The 18983-nt window shown below is 42.6% G+C and overlaps 1 protein-coding gene across 3 annotated transcripts in view; it reads right to left on the bottom strand.

Annotated features, from left to right (window-relative positions):
* LOC121545981 (agrin-like) overlaps nt 1-18983 on the bottom strand; it is a 405148-nt gene that overhangs the window by 19179 nt on the left and 366986 nt on the right. For 2 of the 3 annotated variants that reach the window (XM_045209396.1, XM_045209398.1), the window contains 8 exons: nt 17458-17673; nt 16754-16983; nt 13880-14014; nt 12570-12660; nt 11784-11948; nt 10882-10993; nt 7762-7773; nt 3686-3802 (listed from right to left, as the gene is read on the bottom strand). In XM_045209396.1, coding sequence (XP_045065331.1) covers nt 3686-3802; nt 7762-7773; nt 10882-10993; nt 11784-11948; nt 12570-12660; nt 13880-14014; nt 16754-16983; nt 17458-17673 — 1078 coding nt within the window. The remainder of the gene's footprint in view (nt 1-3685; nt 3803-7761; nt 7774-10881; nt 10994-11783; nt 11949-12569; nt 12661-13879; nt 14015-16753; nt 16984-17457; nt 17674-18983) is intronic. The other variant, XM_045209397.1, reaches the window with a different exon arrangement.

Below are 18983 nucleotides of genomic sequence, written 5' to 3'. Positions count from 1 at the left end.
TTAAGTGTGCCTTGAATTTTAAATAAATCACTGATAGTGTCACCAGCATAGCACCCCCACACCATAACACCTCCTCCTCCATGCTTTACGGTGGGAAATACACATGCGGAGATCATCTGTTCACCCACACCGCGTCTCACAAAGACACGGTGGTTGGAACCAAAAATCTCAAATTTGGACTCCAGACCAAAGGACAAATTTCCGCCGGTCTAATGTCCACTGCTCATGTTTCTTGGCCCAAGCAACTCTCTTCTTCTTATTGGTGTCATTTAGTAGTGGTTTCTTTGCAGCAATTCAACCATGAAGGCCTGATTCACACAGTCTCCTCTGAACAGTTGATGTTGAGATGTGTCTGATACTTGAACTCTGTGAAGCATTTATTTGGACTGCAATTTCTGAGGCTGGTAACACTAATGAACTTATCCTCTGCAGCAGAAGTAACTCTGGGTCTTACATTCCTGTGGTGGTCCTCAAGAGAGCCAGTTTCATCATAGCGCTTGACGCTTTTTGCGACTGCACTTGAAGAAACTTTCAAAGTTCTTTACATTTTCCGGATTGACTGACCTTCACGTCTTAAAGTAATGATGGACTCTCATTTATCTTTGCTTATTTGAGCTGTTCTTACCATAATATGGACTTGGTCTTTTACCAAATAGAGCTATCTTCTGTATACCCCCCCCTCCCCTACCTTGTCACAACACAACTGATTGACTCAAACGCATTAAGAAGGTAAGAAATTCCACACATTAACTTTTAAGAAGGCACACCTGTTAATTGAAATACACTCCAGGTGACTACCTCATGAAGCTGGTTGAGAGAATGCCTACAGTGTTTCCCCACCAATCCGAAGAATATGATACAAAATAAGTCATTTTCAGGATGGTAAAACGTGTTCAGTGTAAAAAAAAAAAAATACCAGGTGTTCTTAATGTTTTGTACACTCAGTGTATATTTTTATAAGATCATCTTTGAGAACTAACAATAACCCAAATTAAAACTCGACAGTTAGGGAGAATCTAAAATTCCAAAAATGTCATGGCATGCCCAGTTGATTTTGTTATAATGTTTGAGTCACTCAGATGGCATAAGAACACGGCATAAGTCATGGCAAAATGTGTAGAATTGCAAGAAATTTTATTTAAAACTGCAAAATGTTGTCTCTGCGGCAAAGAGAAGGGCCTATAAAACCGCACCATTGGCAATGCCCACTACCCCCCTAGGGGAAACACAAGGAGAAGCTCCGTCGACAGGCACTGTACATATACAGTTGAAGTCGGAAGTTTACATATACCTTGGCCAAACACATTTAAACTCTGTTTTTCCCAATTCCTGACATTTAATCATAGTAAAAAGTCACTGTCTTAGTTCAGTTAGGATCACCACTTTATTTTAAGAATATGAAAAGTCTGAATAATAGTAGAGAGAATGATTTCTTTCAGCTTTTATTTCTTTAATCACATTCCCAGTGGGTTAGAAGTTTACATACATTCAATTAGTATTTGGTAGCATTGCCTTTAAATTGTTTAACTTGGGTCAAACGTTTCGGGTAGTCTTCCACAAGCTTCCCACAATAAGTTGGGTGACTTTTGCCCCATTCCTCCTGACAGAGCTGGTGTAACGGAATCAGGTTTGTAGGCCTCCTTGCTCGCACACGCCTTTTCAGTCCTGCCCACACATTTTCTATAGGTTTGAGGTCAGGGCTTTGTGATGGCCACTCCAATACCTTGACTTTGTTGTCCTTAAGCCATTTTGCCACAACTTTGGAAGTATGCTTGGGATCATTGTCCATTTGGAAGACCCATTTGCGACCAAGCTTTAACTTCCTGACTGATGTCTTGAGATGTTGCTTCAATATATCCACATAATTTTCCTTCCTCATGATGCCATCTATTTTGTGAAGTGCACCAGTCCCTCCTGCAGCAAAGCATCCCCACAGCATGATGCTGCCACCCCCGTGCTTCACGGTTGGGATGGTGTTCTTCGGCTTGCAAGCAGCCCCCTTTTTCCTCCAAACATAACAATGGTAATTATGGCCAAACAGTTCTATTTTTGTTTCATCAGACCAGAGGACATTTCTCCAAAAAGTACGATCTTTGTCCCCATGTGCAGTTGCAAACTGTAGTCTGGCTTTTTTATGGCGGTTTTGGAGCAGTGGCTTCTTCCTTGCTGAGCGGCCTTTCAGGTTATGTCAGTATAGGACTCGTTTTACTGTGGATATAGATACTTTTGTACCTGTTTCCTCCAGCATCTTCACAAGATCCTTTGCTGTTGTTCTGGGATTGATTTGCACTTTTCGCACCAAAGTACGTTCATCTCTAGGAGACAGAACGCATCTCCTTCCTGAGCGGTATGACGGCTGCGTGGTCCCATGGTGTTTATACTTGCGTACTATTGTTGATGTGGTACCTTCAGGCGTTTGGAAATTGCTCCCAAGGATGAATCAGACTTGTGGAGGTCTACAATTTTTTGTCTGAGGTCTTGGCTGATTTCTTTTGATTTTCCCATGATGTCAAGCAAAGAGGCACTGAGTTTGAAGGTAGGCCTTGAAATACATCCACAGGTACACCTCCAATTGACTCAAATTATGTCAGTTAGCCTATCAGAAGCTTCTAAAGCCATGACATTTTTTTTTTGAATTTTCCAAGCTGTTTAACGGCACAGTCAACTTAGTGTATGTAAACTTCTGACCCACTGCAATTGTGATACAGTGAATTATAAGTGAAATAATCTGTCTGTAAACAGTTGTTGGAAGTACTTGTGTCATGCACAAAGTAGATTTCCTAACCGACTTGCCAAAACTATAGTTTGTTAACAAGAAATTTGTGGAGTGGTTGAAAAACGAGTTTTAATGAATCAGACTTGTGGAGGTCTACAATTTTTTGTCTGAGGTCTTGGCTGATTTCTTTTGATTTTCCCATGATGTCAAGCAAAGAGGCACTGAGTTTGAAGGTAGGCCTTGAAATACATCCACAGGTACACCTCCAATTGACTCAAATTATGTCAGTTAGCCTATCAGAAGCTTCTAAAGCCATGACATATTTTTTTTGAATTTTCCAAGCTGTTTAACGGCACAGTCAACTTAGTGTATGTAAACTTCTGACCCACTGCAATTGTGATACAGTGAATTATAAGTGAAATAATCTGTCTGTAAACAGTTGTTGGAAGTACTTGTGTCATGCACAAAGTAGATTTCCTAACCGACTTGCCAAAACTATAGTTTGTTAACAAGAAATTTGTGGAGTGGTTGAAAAACGAGTTTTAATGACTCCAACCTAAGTGTATGTAAACTTCCGACTTCAACTGTAGATACAGATTTTACTGTGTTGTATTTTGTTCTGTGGTACTGTGTCAGTACAGTTCTCGCCCAACAACACTAAAAGCAACACTCAGACAGAGCTGACCTTACAATAGTTGGGGTCACTGTATAGGTCATCATGTGTAGGCAGATGATAGCTGTTGTCCATCACTAAATCGTGTCGAAATATATATTTCCATGTATAATGTGGATTCAACATTGTGTCACAGTTAAAAGATGTCAAATACCTACCTATTTTAAATGAAATAATCTATAGTTGTTGATAATTGGTAAAATGTATAGAAACTTTTGCACAACCTTTTGAACAGGGTGTCTGTCAAAAAATATCTGCTTTTGTGTGAATATTGTGTGTGTGGACAGGACACTCACCTTCTGAATGGCCCCCTTGAAGCCATCTTTGAGCGAGGCGGCCCTCGCTAGCCGGCTGAAATCAGGCGCACCACCCACAAACAGAGACTCCTTCAGGTTGAGAGCGGTGTGTTGGTTCTGGAGATAGGACACAAGTGTTAGAACCCTATAATAACAGGGTATGGAACCCTACCACAGGTACTAAAACCCTACCACAAGGACTAGAACCCTACCAGAGACTAGAACCCTACCATAACAGGGACTATAACCCTTACAGAGACTAGAACTCTAGAATAACAGGGACTAAAACCCTACCACAAGGACAAGAACCCTACCACATGGTCTAGAACCCTACCACAGGGATTAGAACCACACCCGACCAATCTCTTCTGTTTTGATACAAATGAGACTTGTTTTTTTGTTGTTGAACCATACAGACTGTAGCACAATGAGACTAATAGCTGTCCCAGTGAAAATAGTTATCCTTTGAAAGATATATCTATATAGTGCATGCAGGACAATTCGCTATAACTGCGCTACCTACTTTTCCACATCAATAAACTTGATATATTACAAAACTTAATTGATTTCTGTGCAACTCTCCAACCAGTCAATTATTCGTTATCTGGTACAAAACACAAGAAAAGGGCTACAAAGAGAGTCAGCTGGTGCGGCTGGAGTTACGATATGGATGCCGTTATTTTTATGAAAGTCTCTCTAATGAATGAGTGATTGTACCGGCGACCTTTCCGGCGCCGAGCGAGCCACAGCCTATAATTGGACGTTAATTTGTGCAGTGGAGGACCATGAAATCAGGTTCATCCAGCAACCCGCAGGGGAATTACCTTCAATTACGACAGAACTCTTTCTTCTGCGGAGAAAGTACAGGCCCCCTCTTTGGGAAGAATTGCGGATCTTTATTTTTATGTAGGCCAGTAATTACCAGAGGGAAAAGACGAGGTAATTGGTGTAAAAATTATGGAAGTTGCCAAGTAAACATGGGTTGTGTGTGGAGAGAGCTGGCATGGGGTTGTGCTTCAATTTGAGATGGAAGCTGGAGAGTGGAGGCCAGTGGGGCTTTGCTAACCCCACGGCTGTGTGGTGCACCTGGAGTGGGCTCCAAGAGCCCAGTCAGGTGGGTCACCTCCAGCCCAGCTATGGCTGCCTCTTGTGGGAAGGACTAAGTGCCCACTTTAGCTGAAGGCAATGCTCAAGTGAAGAGTCACGGGTTGGGATCAACTCTACCTGTATTTCGATTCAAGCTGACATGCAATTCTTCCACTTACATTGTAAAACGCTTTGGATATATACATCCAGTCCATTATCCATTATTATTAAGTTGTACTTTGGCCATCATATAATAAACATGGCTTCTATCAATTTGAAAGGTCATATTAGACTCCTGAATAGGAGTGAATTGGAATGACATACTCTAACTCTGCTAATAGACCAGTATATTTAATGGCATGGGTGTTGTTGGTAATGCCAGCGCCGTTATGGGTGAGTGAGTGAGTAAGTAAGTGAGTGATCGAGTGAGTAACTGAGTGAGTGACTTTATGATATGGAAAGTTTTGAGAGAATGCCAAGCTGTCATCAAAGCAAAGGGTGGTTATTTGAAGTATATTTTGATTTGTTTAACACTATTTTGGTTCCATATGTGCTTCATAGTTTTGAGGTCTTCACTGTTATTCTACAATGTAGAAAATAGTAAAAAATAAAGTAAAACCCTTGAATGTGGTGTTCTAAAACTTTTGACCGGTAGTGTATATTTATGTATTTATATATATTTTTTTACATTTTAGTCATTTAGCAGATGCTCTTATCCAAAGCGACTTACAGTTAGTGAGTGCATACATTTTTATTTTTTTACTTTTTCATACTGGCCCCCCGTGGGAATCAAACCCACAACCCTGGCGTTGCAAGCGCCATGCTCTACCAACTGAGCTACACGGGGCCCACGGTGTACATTCAATAGTGTCCACTTATAACCTTAGCTCTCACACCCTCCCTTCCACAAAGATATACGTCAGTACTTTTCCCATCACCCAGGATTTCTCTGTGCATATCATAAGACTTCTTATCAGTCAGGAGAGGCTTTGGGAGCACACATTCCTATAGTTCACTAAATAATTACACTTCTCATACACAAAGAGCTTGAACCTAACACTACTTTCAATCTCTAAGGATATCAAAACAATCTATTCATACTAAGAGGATTTAATGATATAAAACAGTAAAGATATAGAACAGTAATTTACAATCTATCAGATGAAAAACACACACACACACTATTACACACACACATTATATGTATGTATGTATATATATATATGTATATATATATATATATATATATATATATATATATATATATATGCACATTTTTAAAATGAACGAAATCATTTAAAAAAATAAAATCATGAATGGCGAATGGCTACGTTTCATTCAATAAGTGAGGAGATGCAAAACTGGAACCTGTCGTCATTCCTCGCATATATGCTGTAAATCATGACATTTGCTGACTACAGTTCTTTCTGTCGGATTAAAGAGATTAAGTCTAGACAGGCTAGGCCTATTTTAGGAAACTTTCTGAATGGACATAGAGAATTAGCAAACTCATACACGCACACCTACCCACCTAAAAGGACCCATCAATCACAGCCGCCTGCAGCGCATCTCAATCAGACATATAAGCAAATCACATTTCTCCTTTCCCAAAAACGTATTACTGTAATAACCTTGCCTTAACCTACAGAAAGGATTTGAAGCTATAAAAACAAGTCTATAGGATCATGCTAAATCAATGTAGCCTATCACATAAATTGACGAGGACATTTTTAAGGGGGAGATATAGAGACAACTGTGATATAGGCTATATGAAGATGTAATTGACAACCATTAGAAAATAGAAACACATGCACACAACTTATCCATAGCCTAATGATCAGCCGTTGATACATTTTTGTGAAGCAATGGGTGGTTATGTTAACACTACATTTTACATTTGAGTAAGTGCTTTATCTAAATCTGTGCAACCACTTATTGAAAAGGGTCAACTCTGGCAGATATTAGCACAGGTGGTCGCCTAGATTCACTAGCAGGCCTATAATATTTAGCCTAACGTATAGGCTATACAAATTATTCATTCATATAGTAACTTAATTTGCACATCTCCTTCTTCACTCCTTGCGCAATTCACACATCTCCGCTGGCAACTTCACCAGCCTCTCTTCCCCCTCTCTCTAGCTCTTGAACAAGTAGCCTCTATATTTAGATAATGATCAACGATATAGTTTGAAATGTATTTCAAACAATTTTTTTTAACTTATAGACCTAGGCCTATTCAAGGAGAGAAGCATTGATCGATCCCCTTGCTTGCTGAATGGCTATAAATTAGGCTAAATCGTTGGCATTGAACTGGCGGGGAAGTTTGAATGGCGAGAGCGACGTGTAGCAATTTGGCTAAATTGATACAGTGCTGCACTGATGCATTGCAAATGTAAAAAAAACAGGCAGAGAGAAATTAATTAATTAATTCACACAGTGAACCCACAGACCTGTCAGTGCACGACCTGTCCCAGATAACAATTTCTATTGGTCAACAGCTTATTTTCACATGCGAAAATACACAAAAATCGAACCTGTTCCGAATAAATAATTGACGGATTGCGGCAGTACAATATTTCGCAGTAGGTGTGAACAGCATCATAAAGATGACGTGCTCTTATAAAAACATAATCGTCCCAATTATTCAGACGAAAATAACGTTCTTGGTGAGAAAGGGCCTTAATGAAGACGTTTCATTGTTGCCAGGAACAATGGTGGTCAGAAAGATAACTGCCTCCCTCACTCCCTCCTTCCGCCTCCAGCAGATGGACTGAGGTGAAAGCCAAACCTAGTTCTTTAACAAATGTCTCTACTTCGGTACGGTGTATGAAATGGTAGTACTAAATATAGACCCGTTTCCCCTGTCAGTTCTATAGTCTAATAACTGTCGTATGGTGGAGCATGTGGATGAGAAGTGGCAAACTGAAATTGGAGCTGGAAATGGTGATATGAAATATGACTAAGGAGGTGGATGGGACTTGTCTTATTACCTTGCGTGATTTCTTAGTTTCCAGACAGCACACAGTAAGAGAACAGAACACGGGAGAGGGAAAAAGGTTATCAGAAGAGAGAGAGAGAGATCAACAGACATTGGTGTGCGGAGAAACAGGCAACACACACACTCAAACACACACCCCGGACCAACATAAAACCACATAACACAACACAAACTGTGAAGCCCGAAGGTCATGCACAAGACAAAGGCTGCCACTCAAAATACATGATAAAAAAAATGTGTGCTTAAGGAAGTTGTAGCTGTAGCTCAAACAGAATTTGGATCCACCATATAGCCAGCCACTGCAGACAGTGTTATTTCTGTTTGTGTGAGAAAGCATGCATGGATTTGTCGTGAAATTGTCCTTCTGGATATACTGACATGTTCTCTTTTTAGATGTCCTGAATCACTGACATTCACATCCCAGGTATAATAACTTTATATAAGGTATCTATATCAAAGATGCTAGGCTCTCTGAGTGCAGCGGGACTTCCTTGCTCCCCTCTTCATTGTATGCAGGAGTAGGAGAAAATTAGCTGCCAGCTATATCCTGCATGGGGCCTCTATGCATTGAGCTCCTCCATCATTAGCCTCCGCTCATCCCTCCACCTTTCTCTCCCTCTCCCTGTTCTCGTCTTTTAATACGATTGTCTGCCTCTGTTGCCGGAGGGAAACACAATTACTATACGGAGGACGGGAAGAAAAAAAGAAGAGAGAAAAAGATTCAGCAGCGCATTCTGGAGGTGGCGGCTTTGGAGTTGACTTGCGTGCGGGTGTACATTTTCCTAATCACAAATTACACCATTTAATATAATTGGATGACTTGCGGACATACTGTATCTGGCTATTAGATTGCTCTCACTTAGGCCCATGTGCCTGGTTTATTGCTTGAGTATCATTATTAATTTTTCCCATCTCTCAGTCTATTCTAGTGAGGAGAACAAGTATTTGATACACTGCCGATTTTGCAGGTTTTCCTACTTACAAAGCTGTAGAGGTCTGTCATTTTTATCATGGGTACACTTCAACTGTGAGAGACGGAATCTTAAAACAAAATTCCAGAAAATCACATTGTATGATTTTTAAGTAATTAATTTGCATTTTATTGCATGACATAAGTATTTGATACATCAGAAAAGCAGAACTTAATATTTGGTACAGAAACCTTTGTTTGCAATTACAGAGATCATACGTTTCCTGTAGGTCTTGACCAGGTTTGCACACACTGCAGCAGGGATTTTGGCCCACTCCTCCATACAGACCTTCTCCAGATCCTTCAGGTTTCGGGTCTGTCGCTGGGCAATACGGACTTTCAGCTCCCTCCAAAGATTTTCTATTGGGTTCAGGTCTGGAGACTGGCTAGGCCACTCCAGGACCTTGAGATGCTTCTTACGGAGCCACTCCTTAGTTGCCCTGGCTGTGTGTTTCGGGTCGTTGTCATGCTGAAAGACCCAGCCACGACCCATCTTCAATGCTCTTACTGAGGGAAGGAGGTTATTGGCCAAGATCTCGCGATACATGGCCCCATCCATCCTCCCCTCAATACGGTGCAGTCGTCCTGTCCCCTTTGCAGAAAAGCATCCCCAAAGAATGATGTTTCCACCTCCATGCTTCACGGTTGGGATGGTGTTCTTGGGGTTGTACTCATCCTTCTTCTTCCTCCAAACACGGCGAGTGGAGTTTAGACCAAAAAGCTATAGTTTAGTCCCAGCTCTCTTCAGGTCATTGACCAGGTCCTGCCGTGTAGTTCTGGGCTGATCCCTCACCTTCCTCATGATCATTGATGCCCCACGAGGTGAGATCTTGCATGGAGCCCCAGACCGAGGGTGATTGACCCTCATCTTGAACTTCTTCCATTTTCTAATAATTGCGCCAACAGTTGTTGCCTTCTCACCAAGCTGCTTGCCTATTGTCCTGTAGCAGGTCTACAATTTTATCCCTGATGTCCTTACACAGCTCTCTGGTCTTGGCCATTGTGGAGAGGTTGGCGTCTGTTTGATTGAGTGTGTGGACAGGTGTCTTTTATACAGGTAACGAGTTCAAACAGGTGCAGTTAATAAAGGTAATGAGTGGAGAACAGGAGGGCTTCTTAAAGAAAAACTAACAGGTCTGTGAGAGCCGGAATTCTTACTGGTTGGTAGGTGATCAAATACTTATGTCATGCAATAAAATGCAAATGAATTACTTACAAATCATATAATGTGATTTTCTGGATTTTTGTTTTAGATTCCGTCTCTCACAGTTGAAGTGTACCTATGATAAAAATTACAGACCTCTACATGCTTTGTAAGTAGGAAAACCTGCAAAATCGGCAGTGTATCAAATACTTGTTCTCCCTACTGTATCTATCTCCCTAGAGTTTTTAAGAGCATGGGTTAAAATAATGTAATAATGATAATAACTGCACTTGTGCATGTGACAATAAAACTTGAACTTGAACTAATGCGTGTACACATTAATGGGCTGCACTATTGGGGTTCTTTGCTTCACTAGGAGCTAAAAGGAATATGTTAAGTCATACTAATGGGTGTATACCACTCAGGCCATAGAGGTTGTTTTTCGTGACTGCAACAAATAAGAACAAGATCATGCTACTGTGTAGGCATTTCAGCAGATGCAAAGATGGCAGATAAAAAGGATTTTAAAAAGGAGGGAAATAAGGCATTTCCAAATCAGAGACCGCCTGTCAAACGTGCCCTCTACGTCGCCAGCATACTATTTCTCACCTTGACGAGATATCAGAATACAGTGGAATGTTTTTTCAAACACAACTCTGGTAGCGCGTATGCCCTTTTGGACGACCTCAACTAGGGAAGCGTTTTGCAGAGTCAGCTCTGGTGTGTTATCATCAGTGCACTCTGGGCACTGAGTTGAACAGCTTCATTGATAAGGCCATATATGCATGGCCAAGGATGTGGCGCTATAGTGACACACACATACGCAAACACACACACACAGTAGCGCAGGCTAAGCATAAGCAAGGCTGGGTATTGCCTTGCATGCTAGCAGCTATGCAGAGTATATTCATATCTGGTTTGCCTTGCATGCTAATAGCTAGGCTAATCATAAAGAAGCGTGATTAGCCTAGCATGCTAGCTCTCTCCCTCTGTCTCACCGGCGACTCTCCCCTGACTGGGTCCTTTCCGTTGATGTTGATCTCTCCCTTGCGACTGGCCCTCTCCAGATTCACTGTGTTCCACACACCCATCTTGACCTTATCTTTACTCCTGCATGAGAGGAGCAGACACAAACGAGCCAAGAGGTCAGGGACGTCTCAAAGCAACACACACAAGTACAATCCAAAATCAAGAGAGAACAATAACCCAGTTAACAAGGACTACAGACTATGTTCTAGACTCACTATGAGGTTCAAGATTCATTATAGGTGTCTAGACTAGAGTTGCTACGGGGTTCTAGACTAGAGTCACTATGGAGTTCTAGATAAGTCATTATTGGGTTCTAGACTAGAGTCGCTATGGGGTAGTAAATTATTCGCTATGGGGTAGTAGATTAGTCGCTATGCGGTTTAAGACCTGCCACACTATGGTGTTCTAGACTAGAGTCGCTATGCGGTTCTAGATTAGTTATTATGCGGTTCTAGACTCGAGTCATTCTGGGGTTCTAAACATTAGTCACTATGGGATTCTAGACTAGTCACTATGGGGTTCTACACTAGAGTCACTATTTGTTTATAGACTAGAATCACTATGGGGTTCTAGACTAAAGTAAACATGGGGATCTAGATTAGTCGCTATGCGGTTTTAGACTTGAGTCACTATGGGGTTTTAGACTAGAGTCAATATGGGGTTTCAGACTAGACTCACTATGGAGTTTTAGACTAGAGTTACTATGGGGTTTTAGACTAGAGTCACTATGGGGTTTTAGACTAGAGTCACTATGGGGTTTTAGACTAGAGTCACTATGGGGTTTTAGACTAGAGTCACTATGGGGTTTTAGACTAGAGTCACTATGGGGTTTTAGACTAGAGTCACTATGGGGTTCTAGTGTGGTGCCCACCTGATGACGGCTGGGCCCTTGCCCAGGTCGTAGCGGAACTCCAGGATGCCGTCATTGAGGGAGAGGGAGATGAAGTCCCCTTTGCCGTCGGTCTTCTGGCCATTGTGGAAAATCATGCCGTTGGATTCGATGGCCATGAGCACCACCGTCATGCTGACCTTTTGGCTGCAGACAAAACACATACAACATGAGTAAACAAGCGCCAGACTAAACACAAAACAACGGTAAACAAACACCAGACAGAAGACCAAGAACAATGGTAAACAAACACCATCGCTGAACAGAGGCCAGACCTGATATTAAACACTTGTCTACCATGCCTGTCTGTCTACTGTTATGTCTATCTGGTCTTTTCATAATGTGACTATTTTGTATGTGACGGTAGCTGTACTTGTGTGTTCTTTTGTGTAACCTACACAAGACTGAAAATAATTCCCACCATAGAGGACAACATATAAATGTTATTAATTATATTTCTATGGAATGCTATTTCTAAGGAGGACAATTATCTGTTCCATTTAATTATATTTAATCCGTCACAAGACTGTTCTGCTGGAGGCACAGCTTTAAGTATCTGTCTGCCATTACATCAATTCACAACTCCTGAGTACCTACTCCTGGAGATCAATATGCCTTTACAATACAGGACCAGAATACATTCAAATATCAGTGACAGTGTCTTTGTGGAAACATATGGTGTTGTGTATGTAATGTATGGAGTGTGTGTGTGAGTATGTGTGTGTGTGTCTGTATGCCTGTGTGTAGTGAAATTTGCATTTGACTTACTGGAGATCGTGACCGTAGGTGTGCAATCCCTTCAACTCCAGATAAGAGTCACCGCTAAAGAACGGCATGTAGGTCCCTTTCTTGTCCGACACTGAAGATGAAACACAAACAGAATGCATTACAACAGGCATTATTTCATCCTTACGATAGCACTATGCACACTTATGACAGTAAGAAGGCTTATGCAGTCTGTCAGGGGCACATTGGGTGAAGTCAGTGCTACCCAACCAGGGGTTCCATTTCAAATAACAATGGTGGCCTAGTCCTCACACACCCAGACACACACACAAACACACAGTTTGGGGCTGCGAGGCTCTTTTCATTGGTAATTAGGCAGGATTAGCTAACTGAGTCAGGGTGGGGAGGGGAGGCAGACGGAGATGAGAACGCTAATTAGCCATTGTTCAGGAAACGGCTAATGACGTTAACAGAGGAGAGGAGAATAGGAGCACCGCTGCAGACACAACAAGGAAGTGTGTCGTCAAAGCAGCTGTCATAATAAGGAAAGGAAAGAGCTACCTCGGAACTCGGCCTGTTTACAGAGTGGAGCGGGAGAAGATTTTGGTTTCTTTAGCTGAATGCATGCACACACACACACACACTACTTGTCATAAGCAAATTTGAGCGGAGAATTGCACCTATAGTTTAAAGGACTGGCTATGTTTCTGCCATAATGTACAAGGACTCAGATAAGTGAGTGACAAGGTAAAGGGAGATGGACAGTTGGATTTGAAAATCTCACACCGAGTTCCAGTGAAGCAACTCTATGTAGTTGAATTGGGGACAGCAGCCAACTACTAGGGAAAGGCACTTTTATACTTATTAGTATAACTATGTCTACCAAGGGCTTCCTTCGAGTAGGCGGTTGGCGACACCACCTGTCTTTAACTGTTCCCAGTACAGCCTTTAAAGCATACGCCACTGGATTATGTATTTTTATCCGAGAGATCCTGTCTTTAACTGTTCCCAGTACAGCCCTTAAAGCATACTCAGCTGAATGATGGTTCTGTTATCTGATCCAGATCCTGTGTCGGCCAGACACTCAGGATGAGTGACTTTGTCATTAATCACCATGGGAGGACTGATGCCATTAGTTATCTCACATATTTAATCGAAGCCCTCAGAGTGTGAGACGCTCTTTCCCTCACATTGATTTTCAGTTCACCCCAATTTATTTTAATCACCTGCTAACTGGGACTTGTGTTGAGGCAAGAGGCGGTTCCTCAGGTGTTTCTCGACCCAGTGGGGTTAGGAAAGTGTGTGTGTGTGTGTGTGTGTGTGTGTGTGTGTGTGTGTGTGTGTGAGTGTACCTTGCTCACAATGGCGTCCCTCGCGGCCCATGGGACACTCGCACTTGTACCCTCCCTCTGGTTGCACCTGACACTGGGATGATGGGTGGCATCTGTTAGGCTCGCATGGATTGTGGGTGTCGGCGCACGTCGGACCTGTATTTCACCAGAAGAAAAAACACACGAAAAAAAATAAATAAATAAATAAATAAATCAGAACTCAAACCACAGAATCTTTAAACCATCTTCTCTTATAAAAACCAGGGTTGTATTCATTAGGCACCAAAAAGGGAAATAAATGACAAGAAGGGAGGGACTACCTGAACCTGTCCAATAAGACAAGAATGGGGCAGAAGACAAGTTAACGTTGTTTGCTGTAACATATGAACAATGAAGTTGTATTCTAAGAAACTCTTTCATTTTCTATTTCAAACCGTTTTGCTACGGTATGCCCTAATTAATACAACCTAGGCCTTTCAGACCATTTTCCCTCCATTCCATGTGAGGCGAGGGTGAGGATGGATTTCCTCAGTAATAGAGGTCATTTTCTGATATAATTTATAAATGTTAAACGTGCAGATTAAGGAAAGACCCAGGCACCCTGTCTTGCTGTTTTGCAGTCATGCGTATGGAGACTTAGTTCCTGGCTGTGGGAGAGGTGGCTGAAATGGCTCCCGGATGGCTGAAATGGCTTTGCCCTACACTAGCCATTCAGCTGTCATTATTTCTTCTTGACCCTTACCAGTCAGGCTTCAAGGCAGCTCATTCAACTGAGACCGCTCTCCTCTGTGTCACAGACGCTCGCCGCTCTGCTAAAGCTGACTCTCTCTCCTCTGTTCTCATCCTCCTAGATCTATCCGCTGCCTTCAACACTGTGAACCATCAGATCCTCCTCTCCACCTTCTCAGGGTTGGGCGTCTCAGGCGCTGCAAACTCTTGGATTGCATCCTACCTGACAGGTCGCTCCTACCAGGTGGCGTGGAGAGGAACTGTGTCTGCACCACATGCTCTCACTACTGGTGTCCCCCAGGGCTCGGTTCTAGGCCCTCTCCTCTTTTCTCTTTACACCAAGTCACTTGACTCTGTTATATCTTCACATGGTCTCTTCTATCATTACTATGTGGATGACACTCAACTACTCTTCTCCTTCCCTCATTCTGACACCCAGGTGGCAACACGCATCTCTGCGTGCCTGGCAGACATCTCAGCTTGGATGTCGGCCCACCACCTCAAGCTCAATCTCAACAAAACGGAGCTGCTCTTCCTCCCGGGGAAGGCCTGCCCACTCCAAGACCTCTCCATCACGGTTGACAACTCCACAGTGTCCCTCTCGCAGAGTGCAAAGAACCTTGGTGTGACCCTGGACAAGACCCTTTCGTTCTCTGCAAACACCAAAGCAGTGACGCACTCCTGCAGTCACTGCTTTGTAGAGTAAACAACCTTTCCTCACACAGGAAGTGGCGCAGGTCCTAATCCAGGCACTTGTCAACTCCCGTCTAGACTAATGCAACTCTCTGTTGGCTGGGATCCCCGCTTCTGCCATCAAACCCCTGCAATTTATCCATAATGCCGCAGCCCACCTTGTGTTCAACCTTCCTAAGTCCTCCCATCTCTGCACACTCCACTGGCTTCCAGTCTAAGCTTGCATCATCTTCAAGACCCTGGTGTGCTTGTCTACGGAGCAGCAAGGGGAACTGCCCCTTCGTACATTAGGCTATGCTCAAATCCTACATCCCAAACCGAGCACTCCATTCCGCCACCTCTGGTCTCTTGGCCCTCCCACCCCTACAGGAGGAAGAGCTGGAGCTGATAAAGCGCAAGAGGAGGAAGAGAGGTGGCGCTCTAGCAGGCGGGGGAGGGGCCATACTGTGAGCAAGTGACAAAGTGAGGAGGGAGGGAGGGAGAGGTGAGAGACAGCAACCAACCAAGCCAACTCGTGCTATAGTACACTAATAGCTGCCATAGCTAGGTTATTTATCATCAAATATGATTACATGGTACCCGTTTTGACTGCATCAAACCGGGAGAAGCTAACGTTAGCTAGCTAGGCTAACTGAGGCTGCAGTGCATGCGCTTTCTCATCCTACATTTACAAATAACAACTTCGTTCAGAATATTAAGTAGCAGCCTACCTGTTGGCTCTTGGTCATTGTAGCCTATCCCTCTCCTTTAACTTTTAACTCCCTCATTTTAATTCCATCTTCCATTGATTAGATATCTCCTAAATTTTGCCATACACGGAGCGAGGCTCTATGACTGTAGCCTATTGCAGCTTTGATGACTTATTATTGGCCAACCACAAGCTACACACGCCACGATCCACTCAAGTGAAAAGCAAGAGCAGCAGCATAAATGACGACATTTCTCTCTCTCTCTCTCTCCCTCTCTCTCTCTACTGCAGCAGTTACGTTCGGATCTGTACTGGCCCTTCCAAACAAGTCAGTTACAATTACACATACCCGAGACCCGTGACAATCATCTAAGTTCCGACCCGTGATATTCTTTAGAAATCTGTATCTGGACTCGCTCGGGTCCCGGACCGGGTCTCAGGTGTTCAGGTACAGGTGGATCCATGAAGACTTCTACTGTGGGGAATATGTCATTTGGTTCTATGGGGCCAGGCAAGCTCAATCAAGTGCAGTTTAATTATTCAAATAAACAAAACCAAATACTATTTGTGAACCCAGACCCACGGTGCCAAGAACTGAGGTCTGGGTCATGTTCATTAGGGCATGCAACAAAAAAACATTTTGAAACTTGTTGCAACGGAAAACCAAAAAGGGCGTTTCTCTGTGGACAAGTCCATGTAGTCCTTCGATGTTGCGGTCCACTTTCTTCCATTTGGTGCCTAATGACTATGACCCTGTTGTTAGAAAGAAAAAGTGTTTGGCTGACCGGAGTAGCCGTTGATGCACTTGCAGTGGAACATCTCGGCCTCCTTGACCTGGCATGAGGCGCCGTTCCTGCAGGGGTTGGGCTGGCACGGGTTGTTGCCGCACTCGCCTACGCCGGTGCCATAGAGCACGGTGCCACCCTTCTCCTGCAGGTTGTACACCAGGTTGTTGACGTCCAGCGTGCGAACACAGCCAACAAGACCTGTACCGGCGGAGGTCCTCTCCTTCACACTAAGAGAGAGGGGGATGGAGAGAGCAGGAGGGAGAGAAAGTGTTGGAGGGAGAGAGAGAGAGAGGAGGGAGTGAGAGAGAGAGAGAGGGGGAAGCAAGAGGGACATAGAGTGAGAGAGACGGAGAGAGGGAGAGAGAGAAAAAGCGTGAATGATAATATACCATCAGCCATTCGACAGTTATTCAACTCAATTGAGTGAAAAATAGGAAAAATACACACAGGTTCTGGACAGAAAAAACAAACAAATAATATGAAAAAAGCAATATCTGCAACTCTGATAATGCTCACTGTGTATGCGTCTCAATAAACCACTATGGTATAGGAGAGTTCCGTACATAACTGTTTTCATATAACTCAACAACTAAAATCTTCTTTCTCCATCAATCTACTTTTCTCTATATATACTAACATATTACTAATTATATATTGCTAATATACAACCATACTAACGCCATCTTCATGTTAGGCCTTACTCTGTCATCATGTCCTCGGGCACCCCTCCGATGAAGAGGTTTGTGTCCAGGTTGAGGCCGTCAGTGCCGGGGGGGCTGGAGCCCTCGATGTGGGGCTCGTCATCCACGCTCAGCACAGCGTTGCGCCGGTTCCTCGTCACCACCAGCTGGTGCCAGCGACCCTGCTTCACCTGGACCTTACTGACCAGTGTGCCTGTGCCCGAGCCTGTGTTGAACCTAGGGTGGGAAGCAAACCATCATCTTCATATAATATGTTCAATGGAGTATCTGCATTGAAAGAGGATTTTTAATCCAGTAATAGGGTTAATCTGGATCCAGGATACTGGCCAATACTGCATATGTTTTTCAGCATATTCATTTTTTCGAAGGAAGCAGTTTAGAGGTTCATAGGTTCACAGCTACACCTGACTAACTGCCCTACATGTACCTAAGGAAAACTTGGTTGAGAATTGATGGTATTATATTTCTTATATTCAATTGCCCTCAACTTATGTTCTCTAATGCTGTAGGTCCATTATCATTTCTACACAGTTTCGATTCCATTTTAGTCATTTTAAAATATATAGTTATATACATACTGTATATATATATATATATATATATATATATATATATATATATATATATATATATATATACACACACATACACAGTACCAGTCATAAGTTTGGACACACCTACTAATTCAAAGGTTTTTCTTTATTTTTTACTATTTGTAACATTTTAGAATACTAGTGAAGACATCAAAACTATGAAATAACACATACGGAATCATGTAGTAACCAAAAAAGTGTTAAACAAATCCAAATATATTTTATATTTGAGATTCTTCAAATAGCAACCCTTTGCCTTGATGACAGTTTTGCAAACTCTTGGCATTCTCTCAACCTGGAATACATTTCAATTAACAGGTGTGCCTTCTTAAAAGTTAATTTGTGGAATTTCTTTCCTTCTTAATGCGTTTGAGCCAATCACTTGGGTTGTGACAAGGTATGGGGGGTATACAGAAGATAGCCCTATTTGGTAAAAGACCAAGTCCATATTATAGCAAGAACAGCTCAAATAAGCAAAAACAAACGACAATCCATCATTACTTTAAGACGTGAAGGTCAGTCAATCCAAAAAATGTGAAGAACTTTTAAAGTTTCTTCAAGTGCAGTCGCAAAAACCATTAAGTGCTATGATGAAACTGGCTGTCATGAGGACCACCACAGGAATGTAAGACCCAGAGTTACCTCTGCTGCAGAGGATAGGTTCATTAGAGTTACCAGCATCAGAAATTGCAGCACAAAAAAATGCTTCACAGAGTTCAAGTAACAGACACATCTCAACATCAACTGTTCAGAGGAGACTGTGTGAATCAGGCCTTCATGGTCGAATTGCTGCAGTGAAACCACTTCTAAAGGACACCAATAAGAAGGCCAAGAAACACGAGCAATGGACATTAGATCGGTGGAAATGTGTCCTTTGGTCTGGAGTCCAAATGTGAGATTTTTTGTTCCAACCGCCGTGTCTTTGTGAGACGC

Source organism: Coregonus clupeaformis, chromosome 30 (genome assembly GCF_020615455.1).
Source record: "Coregonus clupeaformis isolate EN_2021a chromosome 30, ASM2061545v1, whole genome shotgun sequence".
NCBI classification, from domain to species: domain Eukaryota; kingdom Metazoa; phylum Chordata; class Actinopteri; order Salmoniformes; family Salmonidae; genus Coregonus; species Coregonus clupeaformis.
The sequence above is the reverse complement of the archived record's forward strand: the minus strand, read 5'-3'. Positions and strand labels throughout refer to the sequence as shown.